Source organism: Tigriopus californicus, chromosome 10, assembly GCF_007210705.1.
Source record: "Tigriopus californicus strain San Diego chromosome 10, Tcal_SD_v2.1, whole genome shotgun sequence".
Taxonomy (NCBI): domain Eukaryota; kingdom Metazoa; phylum Arthropoda; class Copepoda; order Harpacticoida; family Harpacticidae; genus Tigriopus; species Tigriopus californicus.
The window spans coordinates 1,047,892-1,063,548 of NC_081449.1; the positions used below are offsets into that span (position 1 = coordinate 1,047,892).

A 15,657-nucleotide genomic window follows, 5' to 3' on the forward strand; every position below is an offset into this window, starting at 1 on the left:
TTGATGGTCAAACCAATTATGGTTTCGGAAAGAGTGGTTATGTGGTTCTAACTTGGTAAATAAATTGCCGCAATGAAGTATCCTCAAACGAACAAGGGAAGGGCTGTATTTTAAGCCTCAATCAAGAAAGGCATCTAATTACATAGCTCGATTTTTCTTATGTAAAAATTAAAAAAATCCAAGTCCATCAAATTTCATCAAATGAACGTCACAAACTCATACACGTACAACTGTTACATTATAGATTCAAAACTATCAATAAAAATAGAGTCGGGGTAGGCATCTCGCTTTTGGTCTTGACCATCTGGATCTACGTACGTAGGTAAGGACGACAGACGCCCATTCATCTCCAAGTGGACCAATAATACACAATGGTCTCCGAAGCTTCCTTGTGGATGTGGCATTATCGAGATCTCGTCCCGTTTGGGCGATGGATGGTCCACTCGATCGAAGAGGACTAGGGGTAAAAAAAAACGCCTACATCCTCGTTGGTGGAGAATTCAGGCAATAATTGGTCCAATCAAGATTGTCACATCTGGGACTTTCATGGAAAGTTCCTTTCGCTGATAAAGGGAAGAATAAAAGGTGGACCATCTCCATAATATCGGGTTTACTACTTTGGTCGCAGTCCTTGTACGAATGGCAAAAACACCTTGGTTGGACTGTCAGACGCTGTCGTTGGCCTTATTGGATTGAGTTGAGTATATAGAGAGCTCTCTCTATGGACCATTGGCTTCGGGAACAATTGAGTCAACCGCATGTGGAACTACTAAAGACAAGGTGGCGCTCAAGTCTCAGGACACAAAGAAGCTCACTCACTCTCCTTTGTCGTTAAAGCTTCTTTCCAAGTTTTAGCAGAGTGTTTGATCTTCCACAAAAGTCATTTCACGGAACTTCCCTCATTTTGAGGCTTTTTTCGAGTTTTTGTTCAACAATTGAGCGAATCTGCAACGAGGAGTGAACTATGTCCAGGAATGACAGGGCACCCTGTACTTCGAGCATTAGTGTCGAACCATGTGGACCTTATCGGATATTGGATTATGCCTGGTTGCCCTGATTTACGTGTGGTGATCGGATGAATGCAAAAAAGCTCCGACGAATCTGGAACAAAAACGGAGGGAACATGACTTAAACATGAAGAAGCACCATAATGACAAATGAAGTCCAACAAAACAACGCATATATTATCCACAAAAAACACCCTAATTTGCACATTGATTCATACTAGTTTGGAATGCAGAACCACATGTTTGGGCAAAATTCGGTAGGATATCATTCGATGCAATCTTGAGAGGGCTCATTTTCAATGGCAGCTCCTCCCATTTTGGGCCTGAAACACACAAATCTCCCACGGACAAGTCGACCGGGCACTGTCCATCTCCACATGGATAGATAGGGTACAAAGCAAAATACAAGTTCCTCGGTCAGGATTTTCACCTAAGGGACCATATCATTTGTTTTGCTGCAGCTAAGCCCAAGAGAAGCCAACCTCCAACCTTTCTGACCGAAGGTTATCCATAACAAGGCTGTCTTTCTGCACAACACGATGTAATATGAACTTGGACCAGCTATCGTATGACAAAAAGAAATGTGAACGCGAACAAGTAGGTCCAAGAATCTCATGGGATTAAAAAGCCCCTATGAACGAAAGCCATTGGAGTGCAATTTCATTTGTGGAACCAGAACGTCTTTGTGTTGGTTACCAGCACCTAAAAAACCGCGGGGGAGATGGTATCAATTGCTCGAGGTTGGTCTGATAATGTTAAGCCTATCGTTTCATCGACCATGAAGCCGTGAAGTCGTACATGTTGCTACAGGGGCCCAGGAGGGCTTTCCCTTTGACCAATCGATCTTTGATGTTCCAATCTGAGCGTCTGGCAATGAATGGCAATGAATGGCAGACTTGACACGGCGATGACTTGCTTTCAAACGGGGGTTCGAGTCTGGAGAGATCAACTCAGTGAGAGGATACTTACATTGTCATTGGGTTGTGGTTGATGGATGGGCGTTTTAAGTGTTGTTTCCACATTGAGGACAACTTCCATCCGCGTAGGAAACGGCCTCACCCATGGCAATCAGATTGCAATTGAGGCAAGGAGGCCTTTGGATCGTGGGTGAAGAGGCTGCTGTTCCAATCACAGTCACCGTTCGATAGGAGTTCAGGAACTTTTTCGCCTCCAACACATTCTTTTCGCTCTGAGTCAAGGCAGCCTCCAAATGTCGATCCTCCTCCAGTTCACTAAGAAGAGAAAGAACGATTCTGTTGATACTGCTTCGAATGCCTCGCTTCACGATGTTCCTGTTGCTGTTGTTGTTGTTATTGTTGCTGCTGCTTTTGCAGAGCGAGCTGTCTATGAAAGGGCACATTCCTTGAACTGAATGTGCATTCTGTTGCATCTACTGCATGTGGTTCTGCACTCTCGGCTCAAATGATTGAACTTCCATTTCCCGTTTCAGAAAACTCGGAAGACACTGTCAATGCCGTGGATCCTCCTTTTTACTCGGGGCCTGGTCAGGGCTCAAGACAATTTCCTCATACAGTACATGCTGACAGTGGTCCTTATGCTAATTCAAGTGCCAACGAAGGTGGCACCTTGAACTTGACACTCGATGGCTATGCATACGTACGTACGTAGAACCAGGTCCTTATTTGAATTGAGCCCTGCATTACTACGTCTGCTCGTCTCTCTCTCTCTCTGTCTCTCTCTTTCTGGGAATGGAAAGAGGCCTCTGGTTGTTGCTGCACGCTTCAGGAGAGGAATGGTTTTTGAAATTGGTCTTTCGAGCGGAAATGGCTCCCGAAAGAACAATATATATTCACGGGGCAGATCGGCTCGCTTCCATCATTGGGTTCCGAAGTAGGAACGAAAACGGAATCAAATTGTTGGCATAAGAGCCCAAATCCCGACACGAACTTCAACTTGAAGACGAAGACGGACACAAACATTGTTAAACCAAACCAAAGTGGAATCTCATGCCGAAATGCAAACTACTTTCCAAAGTGTACGTGTGTGAGAAAGCGAAAGAGATGGGGCAAAAATGGCCAACTTTCCCCCTTTCTAACGTCACCCATATCTCATTGTGTCCCAAAAAGTCCGTGGGAATATGAGAGTGCATGTTGGCCTGTACTTTGCTTCCTACTTTCAAGTTCAGAGGTTTTAAGTTCTCTGCAGAAGAATGTGCCTAGACCTAGAGTCAAACAAAGCCTTTGAGAAGAAGATGTGTTAACATATTGTGGTTTGAAATTTAAATAGCCGTTAGGCGAAAAGTCAAGTTATCATGTAAATGAGAATGACGTGGCGTTAAGGAAGTCCGCAAAATGAATCACTGTGGAGAGAAAAGCTGAATTTGAATTCGAAATTGGACATATCTAATGTAGTAGAAATGTCTGAGTACAAATACTGTTTGAAGGAAACAACTCAAAAATGAATTTTACAAAAAATGCACATTGTACGACAGGGATCCTTTTACAGCATGATATAAGAAATTAAATTGACGGCATATCCACATATCAAGTGGATACCCGCCAGAAATTGCGTCAATCTTAAATCCTTGACAGGAATCACCCACGTGTAATGTCATCTGTAGAAATTGTACGCTCTACACGAACAATATCTGATGAAAATCATTCAATTGTCCGAAAATGTGCTTTTAAAACTTCATCTTGTTTTTAAAAGGGTTGATAATTCTTTTCTGCGGTCACTACCACTACTTTACTAGAACTTATCAACTAGTAGTATTCCTACGGAAGTCACCTATTCTACCTATAATGAATGGTCGATACTTCATTCTACGTATATCTCAAAGGACTTGAGTCCTCATTTGTCTCATTTTTAAGGGGGCTTTACCACTGTTTTACGAACTTGTTGAACCGATGTTCATCCAAATACAAATATACTACTTATAGCCTAATCAAACCAAGGCTATGCTTTATAGTGTACGTAATGCATACACGGTAGTGCTTGGGCGAGTCCTGCAAAAGTATTATTATTTGCTCAATATATGTAGATTAATCGATTTGAAACTTGATCGCCGAAATTGAGGTTGCATGAAAAATTAGCTTTGGGTGACAAGCCCCTTTTTTGTCAAAATTGTCAAATCAGCAAATTTGATAACGACGAGGAAGTAAACTGTGAAGGAAAAGATCCAATCGTGAGGCATAACCTTGTCAGGACTTGAGTTCAAAACACCAGTGAGATGAATAACCAGCCTTTTTAGCTCTATGATTTTAGCACTCCTTTTGGCCACCCAGATAAAACCAGCCCGAAAAAGCAACCCCTGCAGAAACTCATTCAAAAACTTTTCACCATACCGTTCAATCTGAACAGAACCATAACTCCGTAACCCTTTTCAGACACTCCACTAATCAAACAGCTTTATATTGAACGAAGGCAATCCACACACACTGACCTGAGCTCATCTCGTCGTTTGTACCATTTGTTGCACAAGGAGCAAAGCTTCCACGTGATCAGAGCGATCATCAGGAGGGTGACCACCGTTATCACAAAGATGGCCACGAGGGTCGAGTTGTCGGGATGCGATGATTGTGCCATGAACAGGATTTCATCTTCGTTGCGATACTCACTATGGATGACACTATCTTCCAATGGCATGATGGATCTTTTGTGGTCGTGGAAGTGGGATGGGTTTTCGAGCCTTGCTTAGAGCCAATTACTCCAATTCAACCTGGAACAGAATGGGCACCACATGTAAGTTAGATCTGAACGTGTGAATGCCATCTTTCAATCATGTCCCTGCCAAACTTGATGGACAGCTCTTTTTCATTTCTTCCATGATACAAGCTAAGGTTCAGCCTTTGCACAAGTCTACCTGAAACTTGATACATTTCAAGGCCGATCGATGTTGGACTGGATTGGAACTGCAACATCCTTCCTACTATACGAGTACATATGATATTTGACGCAGCAGGCCGCAAATATTGAAAATTACTGGCAAACCCCGGAAAGGCTTGGCCATCAAAAAGTATTGCCAATTTTGAAACGAAACAAATACAGTCCAAACATGCAATGCAGAATACAGAGAAATCGGTTCCTATTTTGCGAAGACTGAGTCGTCCCAAACAAAAAACGATCTTATCCAGAAGAATGGGAGGCCCTTTGGTTTATCTCTGCAGAATGATCAGCGTCTTTCTCTCACATGGCTTCCTGTGTAATTCAAAATAGATCCTGCCCTTTGTTACCATTGCAGTAAAAAGCAATGGCCACTAGAATTGTTTTTATTTGAAATTTGGTTGCTTTTGTTATGTTGATCCTTTACTTGATACCAAAAAAAAAATGAGGTGCTCCTTCCACAATCAAATTGAAATCCCTTCAGTGGGAACGAAAACTCGACACTTCTAATCAATTCAAGGAGCTTCATAAATCATCATTCCAAAAGCTTATTTCAAAGGCCAAAGAAGATTGATCTGATTATTATTGTACAATGTGTTGGTTTCATTGTGTGACGATGCACCAGGGATAAATGAACAGGAAATTGAAACCCTTTGCTAGCTTGAATATCACTTTCGTTGGGCCTCAGACTCAAAATGGAAAGATTGATATCAAAAAAGGAAACCAACAAAATTGATCACTTTAACCGAGAAGGCACCAAACATGGCTTGACGTGCGAATAAAGGTGCGAATAACCCTTACCGAGAACTTCTCCGGCCTCCCCCCCCCCATCACACACACGGGTTTTCCCCAACGAATAAGCGCTGTTAAATGTTTATGCACTCTATTCAGGGCATGTCCAACATTTTTCCCCTCAGGAACCGAGAGTTCCTCGTGAGTGAGTGAGAACTAAGTAGCTACGATTGGCACTAATGGATGTTTCTTGTTTGATCACTCTTTCTTATTAACCTGAGCATGAAATGTATCAATTACGCATGTGTAGTAGAGTTGTGCATTGAATCCGACAAGGTTCCCGAATCGGATCCGAAGTCCGAATCCGAGATTTTTTCCGGATCCGACCGAATCCGAATCGGAAATGTTCTGCTCAATCCGAATCAAAATCCGAGAGCTTTGCCCCATCCGAACGAATCCGAATCCGAAATTTTTCTCGGATCCAAATTGATACATCTGCTTAATCGGAGTATAGTCCGAAATATTTTGCAAAATCTGATTCAAATCTGATTTTTCACACATTTAACTTTAAAAGACCTCATTTAACCTTAACTAAATGTGCATTTTTGCCATTTAAACGTTTTGAAAGGATGAGATTGAATGGAGTTGCCCTAATCAAACTATGACTTTCCTGTTGCAATGATGTCATTTTTGTAACAATAATAGAATAGTATAACGTTTCTTTACGTCATATGCTTCAATTGTAGTACTGTTGAATATAATTTTGCTATCGAAATGGTGCAAAGATTTTCATCAAAAGGCTTGATATGCCAATAGATTCTAACTTCCTTTTTTACTAATATTGATTGTATTGACCGCAAATACTTTGATCCTTTTCTCATTTTTTGAAATTTTGGGTTTCTTTATTTGTGTGGGATTGCCACACAATTGTGATAACTTTTAAGATAGTAGGTCCATTCGCACATTCTAACTTTGATGTTCTTTGATTTCCATCACAATTTGAGAGTTGTGAAATAAATCATTCTCGAAACAAATTGACAATCATTTACTCGTAGTCGGTCTTGCAATTTTGGATCCAAATCAGAATCCGATTTTTTTCCCGAATCCGATCAGATTTGGATCCAATGCACAGCTCTAACGTGTGTATATACGTACATACATAGCAAGAGACTCAGAGGGTCAATGAAGCTCGCGCAAGAAATGGAATCCCGACTTTCTTGCCCTCAATGCGTATTATCGGTACTTGGCTCGTTTCATTTACGAAGTTTTCGGATAAAACGATGACAGGCAAAGAAATATGACCGAGCATCTGGCCATCCGCTGATGGTTTGGACAAATGTGTCATGGACAGCGAAGGGTCCATATGATTTAGAATATTCCCAAGCGAGAGCATGTCGACAACAAATATGCCTGGGCAACATTAGTTTTCTGTTGTGTCTACTTCGTCAATTCATCAGAGTTGCTCGATATCCGAATATGAAAATGATAGCCAAAACCTTCATGATTTGTGTGTAAGCAAATACGTTACGAATTTCGTAACATAGGCCTATGGACTAAAACATAAATTACAATTTTCCTTCTTGATTAAACATTGATTTAAAATAGTTTCCAAAGACCAAACTAGGAATGAATATTGGCAAAGCAAACATTTACCATTTTCACACGTTTATCGAAATTGGCTAGGGCTAAAAAGTTTCAGTGATATTCATTATCTAGTACCTTGAATGAGGGAGAAAAAATCTAGAAACTTTTTTTTTTTTGTAAAAATTCAATCATCAACAATAATGACACAAAAACATTTATGTACAATAGTTCAAACACGTACTGTGTTATTTTTGGGCAAACATTGGTTCCTGTATCATAGGTTTTGTAGCTCTTTATCTTCACAATTGAGGTGCCTGTGTTAAAAATCATTCGCAGAATAATGGCATAATAAAATATGTCCTCTTTATTTCGAAAAATCCTCTCGTTGGATACTATTTGTGCATGTTAGGACACCCAGTTGATTTCACACTTTTGTGAAGAAGGCCATTTCTGTCCGTGATAAAGGACCTAGTGCATGCAGCTTCATTGTTCCATTATCATTTGAAAAGGAGACCTAGCATAGTGGCTGGTGCACTTTCCGAGCATGAGAGAGATCCACGGTTCGATTCTCCTTCCCGTGCTTTCTCCTAATGAAGATATTAGACCCTACCCAAAGTTATGGACGGAGAACCAATGTAATGGCAGCACCCGCAAAATAATATGGCCAATATTTCAGGCTTTTTCTAAAAATATATTTGACCCTTTTCTGATAGTTTTGCCTTTCGTTTTGGTTGATACGGAATTATGTATCAAACTAGCACTGGTCAAGCATGCCCAAATTTTTGGGATCCCACTGTCAGGCCCAAAACATGAGAAATAGAAGAATGGGTTTATCCGACAAATATGTTTCCTTGCCACTATAGATCTTGTTCCTTATATTCCCCTAGATCTGAGCCTCGAACCACGACCCAACCATTCAAAGGCCGCAGAAGCCACTTTCCAGCATCTGCAATATGGACATAATATCTTCTTGTTTTTTCGGGGTTTTCCTGGATGAGTTGGTCTCAACCACAGAGAAAACTCAGTAGCGAACAATGCCACGAGTTGCATGAATCTCATGTGTACCAACGAGTTTTGACAAAAAAAAGTAGGGGACTCGATCAATTAGCGGGGATCGTGTGTAATTTCCAGTAAATTGCATGCTTCGAAACGGCCGAGTGATGTTCAGCAGGGCTTTTACTCGACCGACTTTGAGTTTATTGGCCATTATTAAGCAGCAGACGCTACATCCCCTCTAATTAACCCCACCCAAAGGAGGGATCTAGAGAAGGACAAGTCCCAGTTAGTGGAACATTTGATAACTCTGTCCAAGATTAGAACCATCCATGATTCTTTTGGGGTCCCTTTGGATCTTGGCTATTTTCGTCCCTCTCATTTGCTTTGCCGTCCTTTTGGGCGCGGCTTTCACGTGAACAACCACAATGGTTTCAGAACGCCAGGAGGGTTTTGGAAAGGGAACAAAGATTCATTCCTCCAACGAAGCCTCTTCATCATGGACAATGGCGAAGGATTTATTCGCCTGACCAAACTGGATTGTGAATGAAATGTACGGCACGGATTTCGAACAGGGCATCGGGTGGGGTTTTCTACTTGGAGGTACACGAAAGAGTGGAAATGGTGGAAACTTGCAAGCAACTACTTTATGACCAGTTCTTCCGCGTTGAACGTAAATTTAGGGCTGGCTTGGCAGTTTCTTGTGTGGACCAAAGAAGCGACATCGAATAGAACGGTCGAGGGGGGAAGTGAGCATGAAGTTTGGTCAACTGTAGCACAATTCAAAAAGGTGGAACTGTGAAGTTTTCACGAAGGTTACTGACCGATTTACAATCATCGGCAAAATAGTCTCTTATAGAGATGCTATGTAATTTCCAAAAGTGTCAAAAGAGTGAAGAGTAGCTTCCACTACAGATCCAAGGGGGCTAGAGTTCTCAATTTGCACAATTTCTTTCTTTTTTCAGGATATTTTTTATCATGATAAACCTAATCTTTTCATGGACAATTTTGAGTTTCTTGCTTAAAATTTTCTTGTTTAAAATCTATGGCTGCCGCCAAATAGAGAATGTGAAAAGCTGAAATTTGAACAATTGACGTCAAAAATACGAAGTTCTGAGGGTCAAAAGTAGCAACATTCCATCATCATCATGAGCGGAACAACAAAAAAATACATTTCTTTTTCAGTTGCAAATCGCAGATAATCGACCGAATTCTGGGAAAGAAGCAACAATAACCAATGACCTAGATCATATTGTTTTAAGAAGACGCCATTCGCAGTGGGATTATTTTGAAAAATACATTTGAATAGTGCTAGTTTATTTTTTTTTTCTGTTTTTTTTTGGTGTCCAGGAAGCCTCTCTAACCACTACAGGGAATGTAATCCCCAGTACTATTAAAATGAAAGGTTATTGTTCGTCTATTTATTACCTTTCAATCTTTATATGATATTTGGTCTACCAACGAATTTCAGTTGCCAGACCGAGCTAGTCCTTGATTGTAGGGTTGATCTGGAACTCTTTCTAAAGAAATTTGTCCAAGTCTGACTTGAAAGATGCTACCGGATCAACAAGGCCTACGTATTCCCTACAATATTGCAGGGAATCAAATTAGACAAGGAAGGTGCTCGAGAAAGAAGAGAGCTGGACTTCATTGTTTTCTCGAGGGCTTGAAGGTGCTCTGAAAACGCACATTAAGTCTCTACGGTTCTAGAATTGACCCTAATTCGGACAAAGCTCTTTACACCTTTTCTTACACATTCAATCCTTTTGCATCTGTTTTGCACTTTGTTTTGCACTTTATGCCTTCCGTAGTGATGTGGCTTAAAGTGTATTTTTCATTCTGATTGGTGAAAACACCAATAAACAAACGGAGAGAGAAGACACCCAGCAAGGTCAATATTATCTGTAAGAATGAAAACTTGAGACCTGGTAATGCATTGAATATAATTGATTTTTCTTTACCTAATCATCTCCTTTTGCAGGCATCAGAAGGTACACTTTCTTACATTTAAAAACCTTCATACTTAAGCCGACCTCTGGCCGTTCAAATGAGGCCTATCTTTGATGATTGGAAACGAATCGAAGGGCTCTTGTAGATGTCGATGGCCTATTGTACAGTTTTTTATCAAGCGTGCGTCTTTCACTGTTGTCATATCAAAGCAAAATATCCCACGCCTACCACCTTCCTCCGGAAGGGCTGTTCAGCCGTTGGGGAAATTCAATCAAAATTGGGCCCAAAAAAGAAGAGGAAAAGCTCGCTCACACGAAATTTGGTTGTACATGGACCGAGTACGTATGTAGCAGGGCTTGTGCGAAGGGCCCGATAAAGTTAAGTATTAGCACCAAAGTCACTCAATCCTGAGGAGATTACATGGAGTTTTCAAAGCAAAGTTTTTGCCCACGCACTCTCCTGCCAACCCTCTCTAGGCAAGAAAATGTCTTCTCGAACTACAGTGGCTTTGCCTCGTCAAAAAAAAAGCCCAACTCTTCACTTGAGTGATAAGATGTTGCTTTATCTTATTTCAAGAGGAGTGATCCAAGTATCCCACACTCGAATGATCTACACCTTAAAAAAGTTGTGGATTTTTCCACAATCATTAGTTTTTGTTACGAAAGACCGAGGGCTTTAGATGTGCGTCCATGGACCACTCGGTCATTGCGACTTGCCACCAAGAGCTTTTGTAAACTTATCTTTATTTAAAATTGGATTTCATGGGTCCAATTATTTTTTCTTTTATGAGGACCGGTTTTCAGAGGTATAATATTCATCTCAGGCACGCAAAGAAAAAACGCCACAGTTAGAATCTTTATTTCATCGCTCTATGTTCATGAGAGACTAGAAAGTACGTTTCTAGCTTCTTGGGAAGAGAAAGCCCATTTTCATGTCTCAGATTTGGCTGCGAGTGGTTTTGAGTCAATATTATACCTTGAAACGGGTTCACATAAAAAAAACTGCGTATTCAATAGCCGGGTCCTATTTATATATAGTTTATTCAGGTTCGATTTCAAAAAGTCCATATGGTCAACCACCATTTCATCATCCCTCTCGTGTGTAAGAGAACCTTAGGACAAGCCCTCACTTTTCCCTTCAAACTCGACGGCATGAAATGGCTCCTGGACCTTCTCCAGGCCTCACTTTGTAAAACTACATGCAAAGAAGCCCCTGCTATTGAATAAATAGCTATTCATCGAACCTCAAAGAAAACCAAACACTATTACTAAAATATTTATTGTCTTTCTCTCTGTTAATTAGTGATTATACAATAAAATAATATGCCTGATTAACTAATAACTAACTAACTATAATTAACTACATATTTATTGGGCGTAACTTTCATCGCATAATGTTCATTGAAATTGGATTCAATCCAATCTTCTTGTTTTGATCCTGTGCTCTGGCAGCATGGAAACGCAAAGTCCTTCTTCCGTACAGGGATGGGCTTAAATTTCAATCAGAATTACATTTATATGGTTGCGATTACAATTGCTAGTAATTTTGTCTCTAATGAATAGAATTTGCAAGGTAATTGTAATTGGAACAAAAATATTTTTCCAAATATAATTAAAATATTTTTTCAAATATAATTAAAATATTTCACTCAAAATTCATTATTAAAGGTTGCGTTTATTGCGACATTTTTTGCACGTCATTAAGATTCAATTATTTTTTATACTGATGTTATTGTATATAGTAGTTTTAGGATCGCCAATTGGAGCTCGATGCTGTCGCTTGGGCGCTTTGTCCTCTCGAGTTGATAAGGTGAGACCTGGATCGAACGAAGGAAACCGAGTTGTAGCAAGCTCGGTATGCGTATCAGTCAACTGTGCCATTCCACCCGGTTTTATTATTATAATAGCATTATTACTCGTTATTTGCGACAGACACTTTGTTCCTATCTATTGGTAGATTCACAGGTTTACATGATGACCATTGTCCCTTACTACAATGTCTTCCCTATGGAACTTTTCGGCTAGGCCACTGTTCACGGAGCGTGTCCATCCACTTTACTATACTTAGAAAAATAGCAATGCTGTAGATGATAGAAAAAAATAGAAAGATAGCTGTAACCAATAGATTATTGATGAATAATAAAGATTAAAACTGATCTATTTCTTATATCTTTATTTTTATCTATCCATAATCTATTGGTTACTGCCATATTTTCAATCTATCATCTAAATTCATTGCTATTTTTCTAAATACAGTAAGTGGATGACACGCGCTTTGAACAGCGGCCTAGCCGATTTTTTTGGAAAACTTGTTAATGAGTTCTTCTTGATTAGATGTAGATTTGAGTGCAGTTTCAGCCCCTTCACACTTGACTTTTTTGCCATTTTTTTTTTCATACACTTCTCGTCAGAAAAAATATGTCTCATTTATTAAAACCGCTTTCATAGGTAAAATATTTACTCTTGACAACGCTAAAAGAAATCAAATTTTAGTGTTAGAAGATATCTGTCATGCTTCTCTGTTCACAGGTTTCCTTGAAAGTAAGTTTTCAGCCACTAGTGAAAAGAGAGAAGACTTCTATGTATTAAATTTGGCTTTTATAGGTTTCAAGTGCAAATAATACCTTCATGATCCGTTAATACAAAAGAATACTAAATGTTCAATGGTTGCCATATTCTTTATAAGAAGTTTAGTTCATAGTATGATTATTACGAGTGTTTCTTCTTGAAGTTTTAGACGGTGACCACTCTCTTTATTGTACAAAAGAGAATAACATTTTATCGCCCCCAAGACAAGCGTTTGTAAAGGTTGGGGTATTAAGCAACATTTTGTCATCTGATATACTTCTGTAATAATGGAATTCATAGAATAATGAATCAAATTGATGCAAGGCCTCATGATTATTAAATCATATATTATCAGTTTTCTGACTCTCAGGGAGAGTGTGGTCAGATTGACCACTGGACAAGTGTGGTGAGTAGTTTGAAATTTGTCCACATATATGAAAAAATGACAGAGATTGCACAATTTACAAATGAACCAGCATCACAAGATGTTCGTTGTGACTGAAATGCTAGAAAATGAAAATGTTAGTCTCATTTGAAATTGGCCATTTAATGTATCACCTTGTTTCACTGGGTGTTCGTCACTATGTGATTTGTTGACTGAGAGTGATGGACACTTTGCTCAAGCATGCGTACTTTTATTTGGGAATAGTACCGGACCAACACTAAGGTTGTCCCTCTAATGGTCCAGTTACACGACACATATTTTCGCACAATGTGTCGATAACACTGCGACTCACAGCACAATTCGAGCCTCACAGTCACACAGTTTGGACTTGGAACCTGCTCTAACTATCTGCGATCTATGAGAGACTTTGTCGCTTCATCGGAAGAATCGCTCCAAGCAAGATCAAGCGCGACCAAACCGAGGAAATTTCAATAACTAACAGAGCAAGTTAACTCTTTTCTTTGGGGTCAGATTTGTCAATCAACAGCTTAACAACAAAATACAGTTAAATTAGAAACCTAAGATTGGGATTTCAGCATCATAATGAAAACAAAATATCGGTCAAGAAGAACTGTAAGAAGCCAAATTTGGTCGCCCTGATAGGCGAGGAGCGAAAACAGTGATTCCACATAGGTATGACATCCATTTTTTGCGCTATTGGCTTCAAATCGAACAGTTCGAAAAAGTGAGGTAGTAACTCGTCAGCATTGATCTAACATCACACCAATGGTATTTTATTTGACTTCGATCGATTTTGAATGTTTTTTTTTGGTTTGTTTTTTTCACGGGCTTTTCTAACCGCTACGGGAAATGTAATCCCCAGTTCTATTAAAATGAAAGGTTATTGTTCGTCTATTTATTACCTTTCAATCTTTATATGATATTTGGTCTACCAACGAATTTCAGTTGCCAGACCGAGCTAGTCCTTGATTGTAGGATTGATCTGGAATGCTATATAAAAATTTGTCCAAGTCTAACTTGAAAGTTGCAACCGGATCAACAAGGCCTACGTATTTGGCCTACCTTCTCTGAACACTGTAAAGTCCCAACTTTTCTAGTCTCTCTCAATACAAGAGCTCTCTCATTCCTGTGATGTTCCTAGCGAAACATCTTTGGACTTGCTCGACCTTTTGCAAACCTGCTGAACTCATTGGAGCCCAAATGGGTGAAGCATATTCAAGATGTGCCTGAACAATCGACTTGTTCAGAGTTAGCATCGTGATGCTATCTCTGGACTTAAACATGCGATATATCCAACCACACATTTGAAAAGCTTTACCCACCTTCCTAGTGAAACATATTTGGACTTGCTCGACCTTTTGCAAACCTGTTGAACTAAAAGGAGCCCAAATGGGTGAAGCATATTCAAGATGTGCCTGAACAATCGACTTGTTCAGAGTTAGCATCGTGATGCTGTCTCTGGACTTAAACCTGCGATATATCCAACCACACATTTGAAAAGCTTTACCCACCTTCACCTGGATATGCTCATCGAGCTTTCTATTATTTTGGAGGACTGCACCTAAATCTTTCATAGATGAGACCTTCTCAATATCTTTACCTCCATTATCTATGAGTGGAGTATGCAAAGGAGTTGGCCTGAAGGTCATGGAGCGGAAGTTCATTCCGTTCAGGGCTATGTTACTCTTGGTAACCCAAGAGTAGATTATTTCTAGGTCCTTTGCCAGGCTTGTGGAATCTTGGCCATTCCTACCAGAAACTAACTTTGTATCGTCAGGATATGAAGAGACTGGCAGTAATACTAAGCTTTTGAAACGGGGCAATAGATACGTATTATAAAAAGGAGGGGCCCGAAGATGGAACCTTGGGGAACACCTGACTTGACATCATGAATGTCATTAAGGAATCCCTCGACCTTAACAATTTGCTTTCTATCCTGATGAAAGCTTCTTATCCAATTGAGAGCCTTGCCTTGGATCCCAATGTCATGAAGTCTATTCAACAAAAGGCCATGATCTACTTTATCAAAAGGGCTTGGCAAAATCAAGATAGACAATATCACTGACTCGCGTTTTTTCACAGTCCCCTCATTGAACCTGCTCTAAAATGCTCAATCAATTGGTTAACCAATGGCTAGAAATGTTGCCCCCGGAAACCCATTGCCTGGTTAGGAGGAAAGACTTCAATTGACTTCAAGAAAATTCTTAAAGCTTGACCCTTGATGGTCTTCTCAAGCAATCTTTGCAATATTCGAAGTGCAGAGAAATCGGACAATAGTTATTGGGGGAGCGACTTATCTCCCCCTTTAATAATTTTTGAAACAAAGTGAACAAATCTTAGTGAAAAAATGGAAGTTTGCACCGATCAACATGCCCCCCCAACGCAATCAATTACGAGAAAACAGGAGCAAGCAACCAATGGGTATTTCATCAGAAAAACTGAGATGTGTCACACATCAGGGCTAGGAGAACTCGAGAGTCTGATGGCCTCTAAAGCATCTTGATCTGTGACTACAAGATCATCTAAACGCTCAACTTGAACTGACCTTGTCAAATCTCAATAGACTCATCTTCAG

The 15,657-nt window shown here is 39.9% G+C and overlaps 1 protein-coding gene across 2 annotated transcripts in view; it reads right to left on the reverse strand.

The window, feature by feature from the left end:
- Positions 1–420: 420 nt before the first annotated feature.
- Positions 421–15,657, reverse strand: part of LOC131888571 (uncharacterized) — a 24,719-nt gene continuing 9,482 nt past the window's right edge. Inside the window, exons 2-5 of one of the 2 annotated variants that reach the window (XR_009374125.1) lie at positions 4,411–4,686; positions 1,977–2,239; positions 1,014–1,101; positions 421–945 (exon numbers count right to left, since the gene is read on the reverse strand). Coding sequence is in view for 1 of the 2 variants with exons in the window: in XM_059237461.1 (XP_059093444.1) it covers positions 2,011–2,239; positions 4,411–4,613 (432 nt within the window). In the remaining variant the exon portion in view is untranslated. Of the gene's footprint in view, positions 1,102–1,976; positions 2,240–4,410; positions 4,687–15,657 lie in introns of both variants that reach the window. The other variant, XM_059237461.1, reaches the window with a different exon arrangement.